This window comes from Crotalus tigris, unplaced genomic scaffold (assembly GCF_016545835.1).
Source record: "Crotalus tigris isolate CLP2741 ecotype Arizona unplaced genomic scaffold, ASM1654583v1 scf7180000023598.3388751, whole genome shotgun sequence".
Classification (NCBI taxonomy): Eukaryota; Metazoa; Chordata; class Lepidosauria; order Squamata; family Viperidae; genus Crotalus; species Crotalus tigris.
The window spans coordinates 1,233,827-1,251,226 of NW_024100068.1; the positions used below are offsets into that span (position 1 = coordinate 1,233,827).

The window sequence follows — 17,400 nt, forward strand, 5'->3', positions numbered from 1 at the left end:
TATTTGTCAGCTCCCTTCCTTTGGCTCCAAACTTTTAAAAGAAAAATGACAAGAAGGTTCAATAATTCTGGCTTACTTTGCTCACTGCTCTAATAAAAGCTCTGAATAGTTGTTTCAGAGATTAGGGGAATTTGTCATATGTGATTTCATATTTCTTTAGAAATTTGCTCAACACACTCCAATGAAAAGAAGACAAAGTTGTAGTTCAATGTATTGAAGCACATAAAAAAGATGAGAAAATAAAAACTTTGAAATTGAACTAATTTTAATTACCAGTGAAGGAAAATATTTGTAGCTCAGGGTTGAAATGAGGGGTCCTTGGCGCAAATGATGTTACCTAGCAATGAAGCATCTGCAAGAAAACAAGCAAGCTCAGAGAGCACCAAGGACCCTAATTTTAATTACTTGATCTGAGTTTGAGTATGATGGGAGTAGGGGTTCCAATTTCTTAATTACCCAAAACAATTCTCTGTATGTAGTCAGACTGAGACAATTCCTTACCTTTTTTTTAACAATATAACATAAATGAAAAGGCACAAAACCAGGCTTTGTACATCCTTAAAAGGTGTACAAAGATGTACAGTTAATCTGATTTATAAGGCTGCCCATCTCCCCCCAAAGTCATTATGGAGGTGGATGTTCACTTATTTCCAAAATGGCTTTAACTAGTCACAAACTTCTATTTACCTGAAGACAAATGGATAAAGTTGTTCAGTGACAGCTTCTCAACCACTGAAGTGCCCTTTCTATTTTCACCTCTTTTTCTTACTTTGGGCACTCTTCCAAAGAAAGCATTTTGTTGCTATAATCCTGTTTCCATTTTCTAAGCATTCCTATGGGTCTGATATTCTTGGAAGTAAAGGATTATGCTGGATCCTGCATAACAAGCAACATAGCAACCCAGTAATTTAGTTTGCAAAATTAACATTGGGAGGAGCATGGAGTGCATTAATATATACAAGCCATCTGGCAATCATCTGGACTCACCGCAACTTATTTGATCCAACACCTGCTGCATTCACAGGAATTTGTATATGAGGCTCATTTGAGTTCACTGCAGAATATTTCAGAAATGAATGTATATAATAAGTGGGACTATCAATTTGGTCCTGGACAATTGTCACTGTTGTAGATTCAACCTGTCAGTTGGTATTAAGTCAATCACACACTGTCCCTTAAATGGGAATTCTATTATATACTACAGTATAAACATAAACATTTCTTTATAATCAAAAATGTTTGTCTCTCTTTCCTTATTTCAGGGAGTATTTTATAACTTGAGATCCATGCCTGAGACCTTCGGTCCATGATGTCCCAAAGTTTGATCTATTAGGTGCTGTTGAAGTTGCTGGAAGCTGCTCTTAGATAGATTCCAGTTTCTCATCCATTCCCTGCAGTTCCCTTTAGTAGTGAGGGCTGGCATGCCCTGGGTCTACACAGAGAGCTGGTGTTGATTACTTTTAATGCCCCCTACACCAGAATGATTTGGGCTATTCTATTTTACCAACCACTCAGGCTTTTTGCTGTCACACATGGATTCAGTCCTCTGGGAGGTCAACTGTATTCAATGTTTATATATTTGTCATGGTTCCGACAGATGAAACTCTTCAAAAGAACTTGTTTACCTTAAAGAATCTTTTATTTGAGAAACAAATTATTGGCACTACATAATCGAAACCAAAAACTAAATTCCCCTCCCCTGGATACAAAGCACAATTCCCTCTTCCAATAAACAGTCATAAATCACATTCCCCAATTAGCTTGAAGCGCGGGCTTTCTCCCCAGCTCTCCAGCCTGCCAAAACTCTATCAACTCTGGGCCCAATTGTTACGACTAGCTGGACTCTCATCCACATTCCCCCTCCCAGCATCAACTAACTCTAAAAGCAATAGCAAAAAATGGCTGCATTTCCATCTATTGTCAAAGCAAGAACATCCGATGTTAGCAGCATTGACAATTTGTTTATATAGAGAATTTTTTAACTGCCCATCATGTTCTTTGCTTAAAGCATGCCTTGCTGAGGAATTCTGGGAGTTGAAGTCCACAAGTCACAAAAGGGCTAAGTTTGAAAATCCCTGGCTTAAAGCATCCCATCTCTGAGACATCACAGTTTACTGCTTCATTCATCTGCTTCATTCATGCTGCTGCTGCTGCTGCTACTCTCCCACTTCAACTCTGTTTTAGTCATCCTTCTTTTAGAATCAAAGAAATATACAGTTGGAAGGCACCGTGGAGACGTTCTAGTCTAACCCACTGCCCTCAGAGATCCCAACAAATGGCTGTCTAACCTTCCTTTGAAAACCTCAAGTAATGGAAAACCCAGGACATCCGGATGCAAGCAGTTCCATTGCTTAACACATCCCATGGTCAGGAAATTCCTCCATATTTCATGTTTGGATCTCTCTTTGTAAAGTTTCTATTCATTGGTTCTAATCTGATCCATGGAGAATAGTGCCCTGTGATAGCTCTTCAAATACTGGAAAACCATTCCCATTTATCTTTTAAATCTTTATTTTTTCTTCTTCTTTAAGCTAAACCTAATTGGTTCCTTTAATCATTCTTCATAGGATTTAATCACCAAGTCCCACACTTCTCTGCACTCTTTCCACTTTCTCAGCATCCTTCTTCCATTTGTCAACCAAAACTGAGTAAGCATTCTAAGCGCAATGTGACCAGTGCAAAAAAAAATCCCTAGTAAGACCACACCAAGAATACTGCAGCCACTTTTGGTCACCTTATCACAAAAAAAATGTTGAGAATTTGGAAAAAAAAAGTCAGAGAAGAGCAACTAAGATGATCAAAGGCCTGGAGACTAAAACATATGAAGAACAGCTACAGGACTTGGGTTTGGCTAGTCTAAAGAAAAGAAGAAATAGGGGAGACATGATAGCAGTGTTCCAGTATCTGAGGGGCCACCACAAAGAAGAGTGGGTCACGTTGTTCACCAAAGCACCAGAGGGTAGGACAAGAAACAAGGGTTGGAAACTGATCAAGGAGAGAAGCAACCTGGAATTAAGGAGAAACTTCCTGACAGTGAGGACAATCAACCAGTGGAACAGCTTACCCCCAGAAATCATGGGTGCTCCATCACTGGATATTTTTAAGAAGAGACCAGACATTCATTTGTCTGAGATTGTATAGGTTCTCCTGCTTGAGCAGGGGGCCTGGACTAGAAGACTTCCAAGGTCCCTTCCAACTCTATTCTATTCTAAAATGAAGAGTACCATTTTCCACGATGTTAACATCATGCCTCTGTCAAGGCAGCTCAAACAGCATATGGCAGCTCTAGCACATGTCATGCTTAAACTATGATCTACCAAGATGTACAGATCATTTTCACAAGTAATTACTACCAAACCATGTACTATCTACCTCATACCTGTACATCTGGGTTTTCCTACCTAAGTGTAGAACCTTATATTTCTTGTCTTTGAATAATATTTTGTTGGATAGGGTCCAATATTCAAGTCTGTCAAGATCTTTTTAAACCTTGAACCTTTCTTCTCAGGTGTTGGTAACTTCCCATCCTCCCTTCCTGCCACTTTTATTCCATCTCTCCCACTCTTCTCTTCCTTCAACTACCACAGCTGTCTACATAAAACAACAGCAGCACATACAGTACAACACTGTCTTAAAGTTTTTTGTTAGTCCCTTGATGGTTATTTGGATTTGTGAGAAGTCAGCCCCTCAGAGAAGGGAATATTAAAAGGGCAGAAAAAATATATTTCCTCAGGATCTTGAAGAGGCAGGAAATTATGCCCAGTTTTCTTAACACCCCCAAGTCTGCCTTCCCCAAGCAAAAACCAGCTCTATAGAAATGCAGATGCAGACCATTCAGGAAAGTTGGAGCTAGAAGATTAAGAAGACAAAGACCTAAAATCTGCATACCTCACTAAACTCTAAGAGTCATTAACTCAGCCCCAGGGAAGCAGGATATGACCTTTGGGACATAATAAAATTAAACCAGATACCCAGAAAAGCACACTCAGACTCAGTTCAAAGTTCATGCCACAGGAACAGGAAACAAAAAGCTTCAGAGGTTATAAAAAACCCACTCCCTACATGTGTTCCCTCTCTTTTCTGCCAGAGCCATCTTCCTGTCTGGCTCTCCTCTCCAATAAACTACAACCTTCTTCCCAAAGCAGTTGCCATGTTTATTCCCATTTTGGATGAATCAGGATGAAGACTTTTCTTCCAACAGATTCTTCCAGCCCAGATATGATTATTTAAATTTTAAAAGTTTCTTTTGCTTGTATAAACTTCCAAGACATATAGAGTTTGTGATTCTTTAGGAAAATTAAAATATTTGAAAACAGATTTTATCACAAACCAATTAAGCTACTCTTGGAAGTCAGCCCCCCCACCAGAGAAGGATATATTAAAAGGGCAGAAAAATATATTTCCTCAAAGAATCTTAAAGAGGCAGAAAAGCATGCCCAGTTTTCTTAATAGCCCCAAGTCTCCCTCCCCCAAGCAGAAACCAGCTCTGTAAAAATGCAGGTGTAAACCATCCAGGAAGGTTGGAAGTCCCAGCTAGAAGAGTAAGAAGACAAAGACACCTAAAATCTACATATCCCACCCAAACTCTAAGACAGGACATAATAGGATTAACCCACAGATGCCAAAGGGACACACGTCAAAATACATGACACAGGAAATACAAAGCCTCAAACAGGAACAGGAAACAACCTCAAGAGCCCCAGAGCTATATAAAAACCCACTCCCTTCATGTGCTCTCTCTCTTTTCTTCCAGAGTCATCTTTCTGTTTGGCTCTCCTCTCCAATAAACTGCAACCTTTCTAAAGCAGTCGCCATGTTGTTTATTCCTAGCTTGAACTGAACCATGATGAAGACTTTTCCTTCAACACTACAATTCATCAAGAGATTCAGTTCCTAATGACAATGAGGAGTTGTATACTCCCAACTCAGAATAATACTTCATATACTTAATTAGGTCAGCTACAACCTACTTAATCAGCTATACATGTAGTGTATAGTACAGGTAGTCCTTGGCTTACAATCACAACTGAGCCCAAAATTTCCATTGCTAAGCACTTGTTTAGTTTTGCCCCATTTTACAACTTTTCTAGCAACAGTTTTTAAGTGAATCATTGCAGAGTTATTAAGTTAGTACCTCAGTTGTTAAGCGAATCTGACTTCCCCATTGATTTTGCTTGTTAGATCACAAAAGGTGATCACATGACTCCAGGACACAGCAACTTTCATAAATACATGCCAAAATGTCCGAATTTTGATCACATTATCACAGGGATTTCACAGTCATAAGTGTAAAAATAGTCATGAGTTATTTTTTTCAGTGCCACTGTAACTTTGAACAATCACTAAACAAATGGTTGTTAAGCCAAGGACTACCAGTGTAGTGTAGTATAGTGTAGTTGTTAGCTTTTAAAATGCCAATAAATATTTTAAAATGTTCTTAATTTCATTTTGCCTTATTTCACCTGTATTAGTAACTCCTCCCCTCACACACACACAAACACACACACACACAGAGAGAGAGAGAGAGAGAGAGAGAGAGAGAGAGAGAGAGAGAGAGAGAGAGAGAGAGAGGATGAAAAGAGCATCCAAAGTACTATTTGAATGTGACCAGGGGATGTTGTAAAACAAATCTGGAAGATACACAAGAGCCCTAAGTCAGACTCTTCCAAGTTTATTTATACATCGAACATATTTTTTTTCCTTTTCTTTTCAATGTCCTGGATTAAGAAAAAGCTAAAAAACAAAACAAAAAGACCAACCTCCTAGACTAATTCTACTCAAAATATTTCAAAAAATGTACTGTCGTAAAATATGTTGCAGCACCTAAGGTCAGGAAAACATGAAAACACCACACACTGCACAACTGGAAGATCTTAGAAGCAGTAGTTGTTCATTCATACAATCTTTAAAGTCTATTATAATCAAAATTAAAAACAAAAAAGATCTCTTCTAAATTAAATGTTAACTCATACAAAGATCCCTCAACAGAACAATTCAGGTAACTAAGCAACCACTGCACAAATCAAAATAGAAAACAAAACAGCCATGATACCTTAATTTCAGGGGCTGAACCCTTGTCAACTTGAAAATAGCTAATTGAATCTGCTTTGGCTCAGTGCTATTTTTGTGTTTATTTATACTTGCCTAACAAGTTTACCTTTAATCTATTTTTTCATAAACTTTCACTCCCATTCAACATGCTTAATTCACCCCCGCTACCAACCTCTACTAAAATTAAAAGCCAAGAGGATTCAGTGACCGAAGTATTGGATTTTGCACTTACTAACTTTTTCTTTTAAACATCGCAATCTCTAAAATAGAATAAAAACCCACTTGATGAAGCCTTAATGTCAACAGATACAACAACTTGCCTAAAAACTAACAGTGAAAATAGTGAAGTGCTGGATAGATTCTGCTTATTTTGGATTGACTGTGAAAAGTAAATAAACCAGCAGTTAAGATATATGCCACAGACTACTAGGACTTGGTAGAATAGCTATGAAGGCTTTGTTAAAGATATTCATATGACATGATGTGTCCATATCTACAAAGAATTCTGCAAGCTACAGTCTGGTTTCCTTATGATGGTCTATCCAAATGGAAGTTGGATTTTGAAGAAGTAGGTGTCAACGCTGTAACAATGGATGTTCCTGCTCTGACAACTGATGAAAATTGCAACGATTTTTATTTTGCTTTTAACATGCTTTTTCTTCTATTTAGAAATCAGGTATTGAAGGGGGGATGGGAAGAATGCTTGAGCTCAGGTAACCATAATAATGCAGCTCCATGGAAACTCAAGAACACAAACTGGTGGGCTGAGGAGTTGGGGAGAGAGCCCCTGCTCCAGGCTAATTGGAGTGTGTGATTTATGACTGCTTCGTTGGGGTGGAACTTGTTACTTTGTATCTGGGGGAAGGGAATCTAGTTTTGGGTTCAACTATGTAGTGCTGATACTTTGTTTCCTGAATAAAATGTTCTCTAAGGAAGATAGTTTCATCTATCTATCTATCTATCTATCTATCTATCTATCTATCTATCTATCTATCTATCTATCTATCTGTCGGAACTGTGACAGTAGGAGAGAAATAAATAGAAGATAGCAAAGAAAACAAACTAATGGAACATTGAATAAATCGATCCAGACTTCTCACTCCAGGCACAAGTAATGAGGCTCAAATGATATTTCGGACACATTATGCAACAGAAGTTTATAATGTTCATCCTTGTGAATAGACTGTCCTCCTAAAAGACACAGGTGATACTTTTATTATAACTTTCTCATTAATTAAATACTACTACTAACAACAATAACAACAACAATAACCTTGGAAAGGACTTGATAGGTAGACGAAAATGCCAAATCCAGCCTGAACATCTAACTGTGTGATGAACCATAATAAAAATCTGCATTCTGAGAAAGTCTCTAGCCCAGTAATGACAAACCTTTTAGAGACTGAGTGCCCAAACTGCAACCCAAAACCCACTTATGTATCATTGGGTGCTGGGTGGGTGTGGCCCACTGGGTGGGCGTGGCTTTGGTGATAATGGCAGACTGGGTGGGACTAAAAGTTTAATCAATCAATTCCAACTTTGCGGGATCTTTTTTTTCCCCGCGAGAAGTTGAAATTGATTGACTGAACCTTTTTTTTGCACACGGAGGCGGAGGCCTAAAGTGAAAAGGTTTTATAAAACCCAGCTGAAGGCCTAGGACTGGGGCGATGGCAAGTGTGCCCCCAGAGAGTGCTCTGCGTGCCACCTGCGGCACGCGTGCCATAGGTTCACCACCACGGCTCTAGCCTACATCGTTTTTAGCTATTGCCCAAACATTTCTGTCAATGTTTCAATTTGACAAATTCATACCATGTATTCTAAGAATAAATGTACAGAGACAAAGATATAAAATTCTACAAAGAATCTGATGCAAAAACTTATACTTTTATCTTTTCTTTTAATATATTGACAAAAGAAAGTTTAAAAAATTAAACAATATTATTCAATCTATTATGTTAGCCTGTATATGTAATGAAAAAAATCTGCCATCCTAAAAACTTGAGCATCCAAGTTATGTAATATTAAAACTTCCTGTTCAAGTGGGACATGAAAAAGAACTTATAGCATGACAGAAACTCATAACAGATAAGCGTTCAAAAGAAAACTAAAACATCTTAACATGTAAGTAAAAAATTCATCAGAAAAGGTTTGATTTTAGTTATAAGGTTATGTGTCTTAAATATTTTTCTAAAGGCAGAAAGAACAGGAGCAACCTTGCCCATCACAAACCACAGAAATCTTTATAGGGCCCTCTCTTGCAGATCAAAATGTCCAGATTCAGAAAAAGATAATTCTGCCCTAATCCATTTGAGTCTTAAAGCTTATATCAATATCTTAAATAAAACCTTCAAAAAGCAACGAATGTATCGGTAGCTGTCTAAATAACAGCTCATATGATTTCAATGGTTTAATTAATTGAATGGGTATTGTCTTTAATTCCCACAATTCCTAGTCAGGGGATATAGGAAGTTAACAAATTTGGTGAAAGCTGCTTTATATACTGTGCCTTTTCTTGAAGAGTTTCAGACCAGAACTCAAGTTATTCATTTATTCACCTCACTAGTAGCTGATATTGTACCAACTTTAGGGGGATTAAGTTGCTTGTGAAATAAACAGAGGATGCTGCTGGTTTCCTGGGCCATCTCCTTCCTCCATTTCATCATAGCTGAGAAGGATGCCTCACTGCAAAAGGCCTCCTTCATGTCCTGTAGCATACTTGAGAGTGAACCTTTATCACTGCAAAGATCAAGACCACAGAACAACAAGCTTTCCAGGAATGGTGCATCTGACTGTTCATTGCTGGCATTTCAATCAGCATCTAAGATAGGCTATGATGGCTGGGACTGCTGTGCAACATTTGGAAAGCCACACACTGTATCCTAGAGAACAATTACACTTAGTTCTGAGTTCAGGCTCAACTAGGTTAAAATGCTGCCTAGCCCTGTTCTAGCAGATGATGGTGATAACATAATCAAATCGACACAGCCTTAGATAAAACAGAGCTGTCCAGTTCAGGGCCCCAGATCCTTAGAAGTCAGATCAAAATTCAGGTGGCCCAAATAAATCTTCCATTGTCTGTTATGCCAGAGATCAATCTACAACTCCTGGGAACAAGGCAGGGACTCAAATTACATACAACTTTAAGACCTGACTACAATTTGATGACAGATTGGGAGATCTGGAAAGAAAAACTCAGGATGCAGCAGCTAAATGCAGAGAGAAAAAATGGGGAGGGGACAGGTGAGGACAAAGAGCAAGAGAGGAGCCACAGACACCCCCCCACACACACACTCCAAAAAGAGCCTCCCAAAATGTCAGCCTATATCAGGTTTGGTGGGATTTGAAATCCCAAACATCTAAAGATCTCCAGCTGAAAGAAGTATGACAAAAATGCAAAACGGATTGCAAAAAGGGACCGCGGGGAGGGGGAGGGATTGGGGGACAGGCACAAAGCTCCCACAAAAGCAAAGGAAGCAGGACTCCCATAAACATAAACATAAACATAAACACACACACACACACACACACACACACACACACACACGCAAAGTAGAAAATCCCGCAGAGAATCCCGCATTCTGCGAAAGCCCGCTAGAAGGGCACTTACTATCGGTCGCCATCGCTGCTGCTGGTGCAGCGGTTGAAGAGACCCACTTTTCCAACCAAGGACTTTCGGAGGGCGGCGACAATCGCTCCTCCGCCACCTTCTTTCCCACCTGGCGGCAGCAGAAGCAGCAGCCGCCGATTTTCCATTAATCGGGAAGGAGGCGCATCCTTTAATCCATTACTTCGTCGCTTCCCTCCAGGAAAAGAGGTGGGGGAGACAGCCGGTTTTACGCACGCGCTCGCCGGGACATTATACCTCGGCAGGCGCGTGCCGGAGGGGCGGCCTGCGGAGGCGCTGGCCTTAGGCAGGAGGCTCAGCACGTGCCCCAGAGCCCCTCCTCCTCGCCCCCACCCCTCCGGCTCAAAGACCCAGGTGGAATCGGAAGGCTGGAAGGTACCGACGCCCCTGCTTAGTGGCTACGCTGGTCCTCCGCCTCGCAGTCATTGGCAAGGTTTCCTGCAATGTTTGCAATAAATGCGCGAAATAAGAATGAAAACCCTATATAAAATCGACCCCTACAGGAGAACATTGCTCGGATCGATTTATATTATCAGCCACAAAAAAATAACGTTTCCTATAACTTCATCTTTTTTTCTCTCTCTCTCTCTCTCTTCAGTCATGTCCAGTTCTTAGAGACTGCCTGGACAGGTTCCTGCAGTTTTGCAACATTTTCAGAAGTGGACTCGTCCCTGATTTCTAGCTTGATGCCTTCACCACTGCACCAAACTGGCTCTACATTTTATTTAAAATGGTGCAAAACTGATTGCATAGAAAATGATTAGCTTCATTCTCACCAACAGGATTTGCAACAATGAATAATGTTGCATGATTCTGAGTGGTGGTGGGGATCTATTTCTTCTCTGACTCCAAACCTGCTAATGGTAGTAGTGTCTTTCTTCAACCACATAAATATCTTATAAAGAATATTTAAAATACTTTTCTTGGTAATGAGAGCTTTTAAACCAGTAGCCCACTTAATAAGGATGTGAATAGCATCCTCAGTCCTTCTTAATACAGCACCTTCAATGTTGGTTGGGACCAGCTCCAGTAATGACATAAAATCATAAATCCTAGAAAATCTGGGACTTGGAGTCTCAATTGATCTAGAGAATGTCAGGTTGGAAAGGCTGACAAAAAGGAAACCACACACTGGATAAAACCCACCCTATGCTACAGAGCTGGGTTTTCCACACAGAAAACAGACCCAGATTGGTTTCCATCTCTTCTTGCAAAAGGAAGATAGCAATATCAGGCTTATGGCCTCCCTATGATATCTAACCTGTTCCTACAGTATCAGACACATTCACATTAATTTCTGGCTTATCAGAATTTCTTTAAAAAAAAAAAGCATTGACTCTAGTAGCTGGGACTGTCAAAAGCAAATAGCTGTTTTTATTTCTGAAACGTGTATGCCACTGAAACAAACTTTCAATAGCTTATAATAAGATAAAAATGCAATTAAACATCCACAGTAAAAAGTCTTTGTTTTTCTTTGAAGATGTTTCACTTTTCACTCAAGAAGCTTCTTCAGCTTTGAGTGAGAAGCAAAACGTCTTCAAAGAAAACAAGAAAGTCCACTTGCCTCTTGAAAAAGCATTTTGGGACAACAGGGACCTGGATGACTGAGAATCTCCATAGTGTAAGTGCAATAAAATATCTGTCATTATGGAAAAAATATTATTTCATAATTCCAACAGCATCACAAGCACAAAACAACTCATAACAAATCAAAAACAAAGGTCAATGTCATCTAAATAGCATTGAATTCTGATTGGAATTTGTCTAAGGTGGGCTGCGAGCACTGCCAGTACCTTGTAAATACCTTCGGTGTCGATGAGAGGCCAAATGGTAGGGCTCTGTACTGGTAATGGGCATAGCTGAATCTGAGGAATTTGCGGTGGTTAGGAAACATGTCTCAGTTAGGTCTATTGAGGTAAGAAAGTCACCTTGCCTGATGCTGGCCAGGATTGATTGAAGTGGTTGCATCTTAAACTTCTTATACCTCAAGTAAGATTTAGACCTTTCAAGTCTAAGATTGCCCTCCAGCCCCCCAAGTCTTAGGGATGACGATGAGGTTTGAGTAAAACCTTCGTCCTTCTTGGTCTTGTGTACTGGTTCAATTGCTCGTATTTGTAATAAATGAGCTATGGCATCTGACATAAAGTCAGCCCTGGACCTGCTCGTTGGGATAGGGCAAGAGCGGAATTGTCAGGTGGTTGAGAACAATTTCTAATCTCAAACCCTGTTGACAGTGTCTAACACCCATGCATCTGTAGTGATGGCTGTCCAAGTGCTGGAATAAGGGACCAGCCGGCATCTGTAGTGGTGACTGCCCAAGTGCTGGAATAAGGGGCCAGCTGGCTTCCTATGGGAAGTGAGACTGTGAGGTCACTTGCCTCGTTCAGAGGAACGGCCCCTCGGTCTTGAAGGGGCCGCTTGGCCTGGATCTGTGGTCTGCTTCTGCATGCTGAACGATCCTGCTGTCGTTCTTGTCTCTGAAAGGAATAGAGGGATGCCTGGGCCCAGTCCCAGGATGGAGCTGGTCGAAAGGCAGCCTCCTGTAACTGCTCTGTGACATGAGTTAACCAGAGTTTTACGTTTGTCCTTACCTTCAGTTAAGTATGGTCCTAGTGCCTTACCACAAGAGATGTCCACCTGTGTAAGGTTTAGAGGCCAGACGCCACTTGGTCTTGGTGTCTGCTCGCCAATTCCTGGGCCAAAGGAACCTTCGTGCTGAGATGTCTGCAGCGATGGTCTGGCAGTGTATCTAGCCATGTGCAGAGAAGCGTCGGCTAGGTACTGGGATGTAGCCACTAACTTACCCAGATTTTGGTGAGCTCTGAGCTGGTCTGGAGGGATCCTGTCCTGGAGCTCACGTAACCCAAGGGCTGAAGCCCTAGCGAAGAAGGCCATGGACGTTGCCGCCCTTGTTGCCCAGGCTGATGCCAGATGGGAACTACGCAATGCGGAGTCAATCTTTTTATCCTCCGCCCTAAGTGCCTCATTTATGTCCCCAGGGATGTTAACATTGGGAGACAATGAGTTCAAGGCTCATCAATCTCAGGAATCTCCAATAGGGAGGCCAGGGAACGGGCAACATTGAATAATGTTCTCTCTACTGCACCGGGGCTTAAGAAGGATCCTAAGTTCTCCCATTGTTCTTGAACTATATTCAGAAAAAGGGGAGGGCAGGGAATATTGTTCTGCGAGACTGAGGGCTTGGTGTATATGGCGTGGGGACCCCTGGAGGTGGGGTCTCCTGTTCTTGGGGGAGGTTTGCACTAGTGCAGGCCCTGAGTAGCAGGGAATTAAAGAATGAATGGTCAAAGAGACCGACAGGAGGGGTGGGGTCAGAGGGAGTGATGCCCTCGTCCTCAAACAAAATCAGGCCAGATTGTTCAGCCCCTGTAGATTCCAAATCCGATGAGGGATCCTCCATCAAATCTGGAGATTGTGGATGATACGTGGCCTGGGGGGGTGTGTCTGTGGTGTTGGAGGCCATAAATTGAGCCACAGCCTGGGCTATCATGGACTGGAGGAGGTTTGGGTTCAGGGCCTGGTTCTCAGGAGGGCGAAGTCCTGCTGCAGTGGGAGTGAATGTGGCCTGGGGCCCTGAGGTGTCCTGACCGGTTATACCCCTCCCTGAAGCCACTGTTAGGTTTGAATCTGACTCAGGAATTCCCCTGGGGGGAGACCAGGCCCCTGGGGCTGAGGCACTGTACGAAGAAAGGGGCTCCAAAATAGACCTTCCCATCGTGTCTGTCAGATCTGGGGAGGCCGCTCTCAGTCTTTGGCACCCTTCCTCCCTCTGTGGCTCCCTGCTTGGCCGGGCTCGCTTGGTGGTGCTCTTACCACTTGCCTCTGATTGGCGACTCCTCTTGGCCGGCTCGCTGCCTTTCTCTGCCATGATGAGTTGCTCTGGTCTCAACCTTGGCAAAACGCCCCCCTCGGCACTGTACTTCACCAAGGGAGTCTACAGAGATACTTCAGCCCAAGAGGGGGATGGGCGGGGAGTTAATGGGCACCCCGATCACTTGGGATCGATCCGGCCCTCCCCGGTCGAACCTGCTCTCTCGACGATCCTGCCACCGATGATGTAATACTGCCTTCAGAACAAAGTTCCAGGCAGTCTGGCCTCAGCCACACACAAAATGGCCACCAATGACTTCAGGCACACTCAAAATGGCCGCCGAGGCTTCAGCCCCACACAAAATGGCCGCCGGTGACTTCAGTCACACTCAAAATGGCCGCCAAGGCTTCAGCCCCACACAAAATGGCCGCCGGCGACTTCAGCCACCCACAAATGGCCGCCAGTGACTTCCGCCACTCACAAAATGGCCGCCGAGGGCCTCAACCACATACAAAATGGCCGCCGGGGGCTTCAGCCACACCCAAAATGGCTGCTGGGAGGCAATTCAAAATGGCGGCCGCCAATTTCGCGCCCTAAAAAACGGCCGTTGGAAGAAGGCCTTGAGGCCTAGGGTCTAAGCTGCAACGAGCCCTCGTTCAGGTGAATCGCCTGGGCTCCTAAAGCAGCTGGTGGCATGTGATTAGGCCGGCTGGAAAAGCTGTCGTCCAAGGCCTGACAGGCCCTCCCGGCTCCGAAAATTGGGAGAAGGCCTTGAGGCCTAGGGTCTAAGCTGCAACGAGCCCTCGTTCAGGTGAATCGCCTGGGCTCCTAAAGCAGCTGGTGGCATGTGATTAGGCCGGCTGGAAAAGCTGTCGTCCAAGGCCTGACAGGCCCTCCCGGCTCCGAAAATTGGGCCGCGCCCAAATTCTCACCTGCTGCTCTCTGCTGGGGCCAAGGGACCTGGGAAGGCTCCCTCCAGGCTTGAAGAGGCTCTGAAAACGACCTAAATCAAAGGTTTGATCTTGCTGTCCCTAACTGAGGAAAACAAAGAAGGGAAAAGTTTCCCCCCCCCCCAGAGGGAGAGGATTGTGAGTCTGTCAGCCTGAATAGGCTTCAGACTGGGATAATTGATCTTTCTTCTAGATATAATCGATTCTGAATCAATAATAAAATAACAAATAATAATAATAGCCTGAGCTAAGTAATTAAATAGAATTAAACAGTCTTCTGCTCCAGGAGCGAAGACAAAACGCGTCTTGGGGCAAAGAGACTAAGTCTAAAACTGGGGTGCAGTTGGCACAGAGGGGGCGGTACTAAATTTCAGACTTAGTCTAATTGGAGCAGATAGATTAAGACAACCCATCCGTGGATTCTCCATCATCATGCTGAGAAAAGGCGTTCAGGTAAGACAACGCCCCTTTCACATTAATTTCTGGCTTATCAGAATTTCTTTAAAAAAAAAAAGCATTGACTCTAGTAGCTGGGACTGTCAAAAGCAAATAGCTGTTTTTATTTCTGAAACGTGTATGCCACTGAAACAAACTTTCAATAGCTTATAATAAGATAAAAATGCAATTAAACATCCACAGTAAAAAGTCTTTGTTTTTCTTTGAAGATGTTTCACTTTTCACTCAAGAAGCTTCTTCAGCTTTGAGTGAGAAGCAAAACGTCTTCAAAGAAAACAAGAAAGTCCACTTGCCTCTTGAAAAAGCATTTTGGGACAACAGGGACCTGGATGACTGAGAATCTCCATAGTGTAAGTGCAATAAAATATCTGTCATTATGGAAAAAATATTATTTCATAATTCCAACAGCATCACAAGCACAAAACAACTCATAACAAATCAAAAACAAAGGTCAGAATTACAGTCTAAAATAGGAATGCAGTAGTGGCCATTTATAACTCAAAGGCACTCTTTCCAGCAGTTCAGCTGTCACCAGCTTTTGAGTGGCCATAACTCTAGATTCCCCAAAGATGATTCCAAAAGTAAAAGAGATCCAAAAGTTACTCTTTCTGAATTCATTTCACCTGACTGGAACAATGCTGGCAGCTGTTCTGCTTCAAGGCTGCAGGAATACACATGTAGACAGTACTTGGAAGCTGAAGCAAATAGCAGACAGCAATGTAATTTAAATCCCTAGCAAAGAGTGATTCCTGAAAAACTGCAGATACACTCCAAGAAGCAATAGCGTAATCCAAATACTTTCCCAAAATCACAGAAAGCCAAATCAGGTAGTCAGCCGGTCCAAGAATCACAAACTATTATTTTGAACTGTTGTTTCCAACAGAGATTAAAAGCAACTGTATGCACTTACTCAGGCATCATCCTTTGCTTAGTGAGAAGCTTCATTGACTGGCATTGCTCTGCTCACTGCTGCATGCATCCAGACTTGGGGCTTGGAGGATATGCCTAATCATCCAACTGCTCCAACTGATCAGAAAATGCCTGTGATTGCTCAGCCTCTTCAGATGAATCGTGGCTTGAAGATTCCTAAGTCTGACAATCCAGTCTCAGCTGGAGCAACATTGTCAGTGTCCAAATCAGAATTCTGCCCCATGACAGAAGTGGTTTCTCCTGCAAGCCATTCTCAGACATCTCAACTCTGGTGAGAATGGATAGTCTTTGCTGGTACCTTGATGCCCACCCATGTAAGGTTTAAAAGTTAAAATTATCACTTTCAATTGAAGCTGGAAGCCTATTGATAAGGCTTTCACATAAGCCTTTAAGACAATAGCAATTAGTAACAAACTTACTGCTGCATTTTGCACCAACTGCAGTTTCTGAGTGATCGTCAAAGAAGACTGAGAACACAGGGCATACAGTGATGATAAAGGAGTGAATCATGTAGTAGCCAGTTTGTGCTTAACTATGACGCAGTACATAAACATGGATGGAGGCATCCAGCTTTCTAAGGCATATTCAGTAGCTGCATGCTCTTAAGAATTCTGATTTAGTATTTTCTGTAAACATAGCCTTTTCAATTAGTAGAATTGCCAGTTAGTAGAATTGAACTTTGATGAGCTGCTATTCAGCAATTCTAAAACAGACTTTACTCACAGCCTCAATGGGAGATATACAACATGAGCACTCTTCAACTGTCAATTTAAAAGATTTCCTATGCGTTACAGCTCATTAAAAAATATACTAAAGATTTTATTATTCAATTATTTAGTGCATTAATGTGAGCTGAAATGCTGTTTTTCACTTAGCGTAAACCTCACCATAAGTTTGTTTAAACAGGATTAGTAGTTTTACAGAGGAAAATACAATCCGCGCACTGTTCTTTTAGAACAGATACTAGAAAAGTACCTTTACAAATGGAATTCTTTATCCTTCTGCTTTAGGCCATAAAAGCAGAAATGCCTGTATTTCTGAGAAAGCTATAAGCTTAAGAATTTAAAGAATTTGAAATAAACAGCAGAAAGTCAATAAAGATTTTAATTTAAGAAATGTATGAACAAATATCCCAGTCAGGAGGGGTCAAATGGGGCCAGTCTGGAATTGTTACCTAGATATACCTATTCACCCCTGCTTAAACGCCATTGAGCTTTACCTAGTCTTTCCCAGGGGTAAACTACCAGACTGGGAATATTGCTATGCAATAGGCATAGAACAATAAACTAGCAACTTTAATTCTTCTTTTAATTCTTCACTGATGTTCACACCTAACATCAGGCAAATTTGGAAATATTAGAACATTTGCTATAAGATTTTGGAAATAATTATATAAATAAATAGTACCTTCATGGGAGCTAAATTAGTCTATTTTAAATCATAAGGAATTCCACACTTTTGTGATTTTGGAAATTGGACAATAGAAGGGACTAAAGATTCCAGGAAGAAAAGGAAAAAAGAGAAAGGGTTAGGATTAGGGTTAGGGTGTGACATGA

The 17,400-nt window shown here is 41.8% G+C and overlaps 1 protein-coding gene and 1 long non-coding RNA gene across 2 annotated transcripts in view; one reads left to right on the forward strand and one right to left on the reverse strand.

Moving 5' to 3' along the window:
• Nucleotides 1–9,948, reverse strand: part of SYT16 (synaptotagmin 16) — a 103,155-nt gene extending 93,207 nt beyond the window's left edge. The window contains 1 exon segment of the mRNA XM_039319489.1: nucleotides 9,659–9,948. Coding sequence (XP_039175423.1) covers nucleotides 9,659–9,671 — 13 coding nt within the window. The 5' untranslated portion in view covers nucleotides 9,672–9,948.
• Nucleotides 9,949–10,997: 1,049 nt separating this feature from the next.
• LOC120297195 lies at nucleotides 10,998–15,852 on the forward strand. The gene is made up of 2 exons (XR_005553721.1): nucleotides 10,998–11,397; nucleotides 15,365–15,852. It is a non-coding gene; the product is annotated as an uncharacterized LOC120297195 (long non-coding RNA).
• Nucleotides 15,853–17,400: the final 1,548 nt, after the last annotated feature.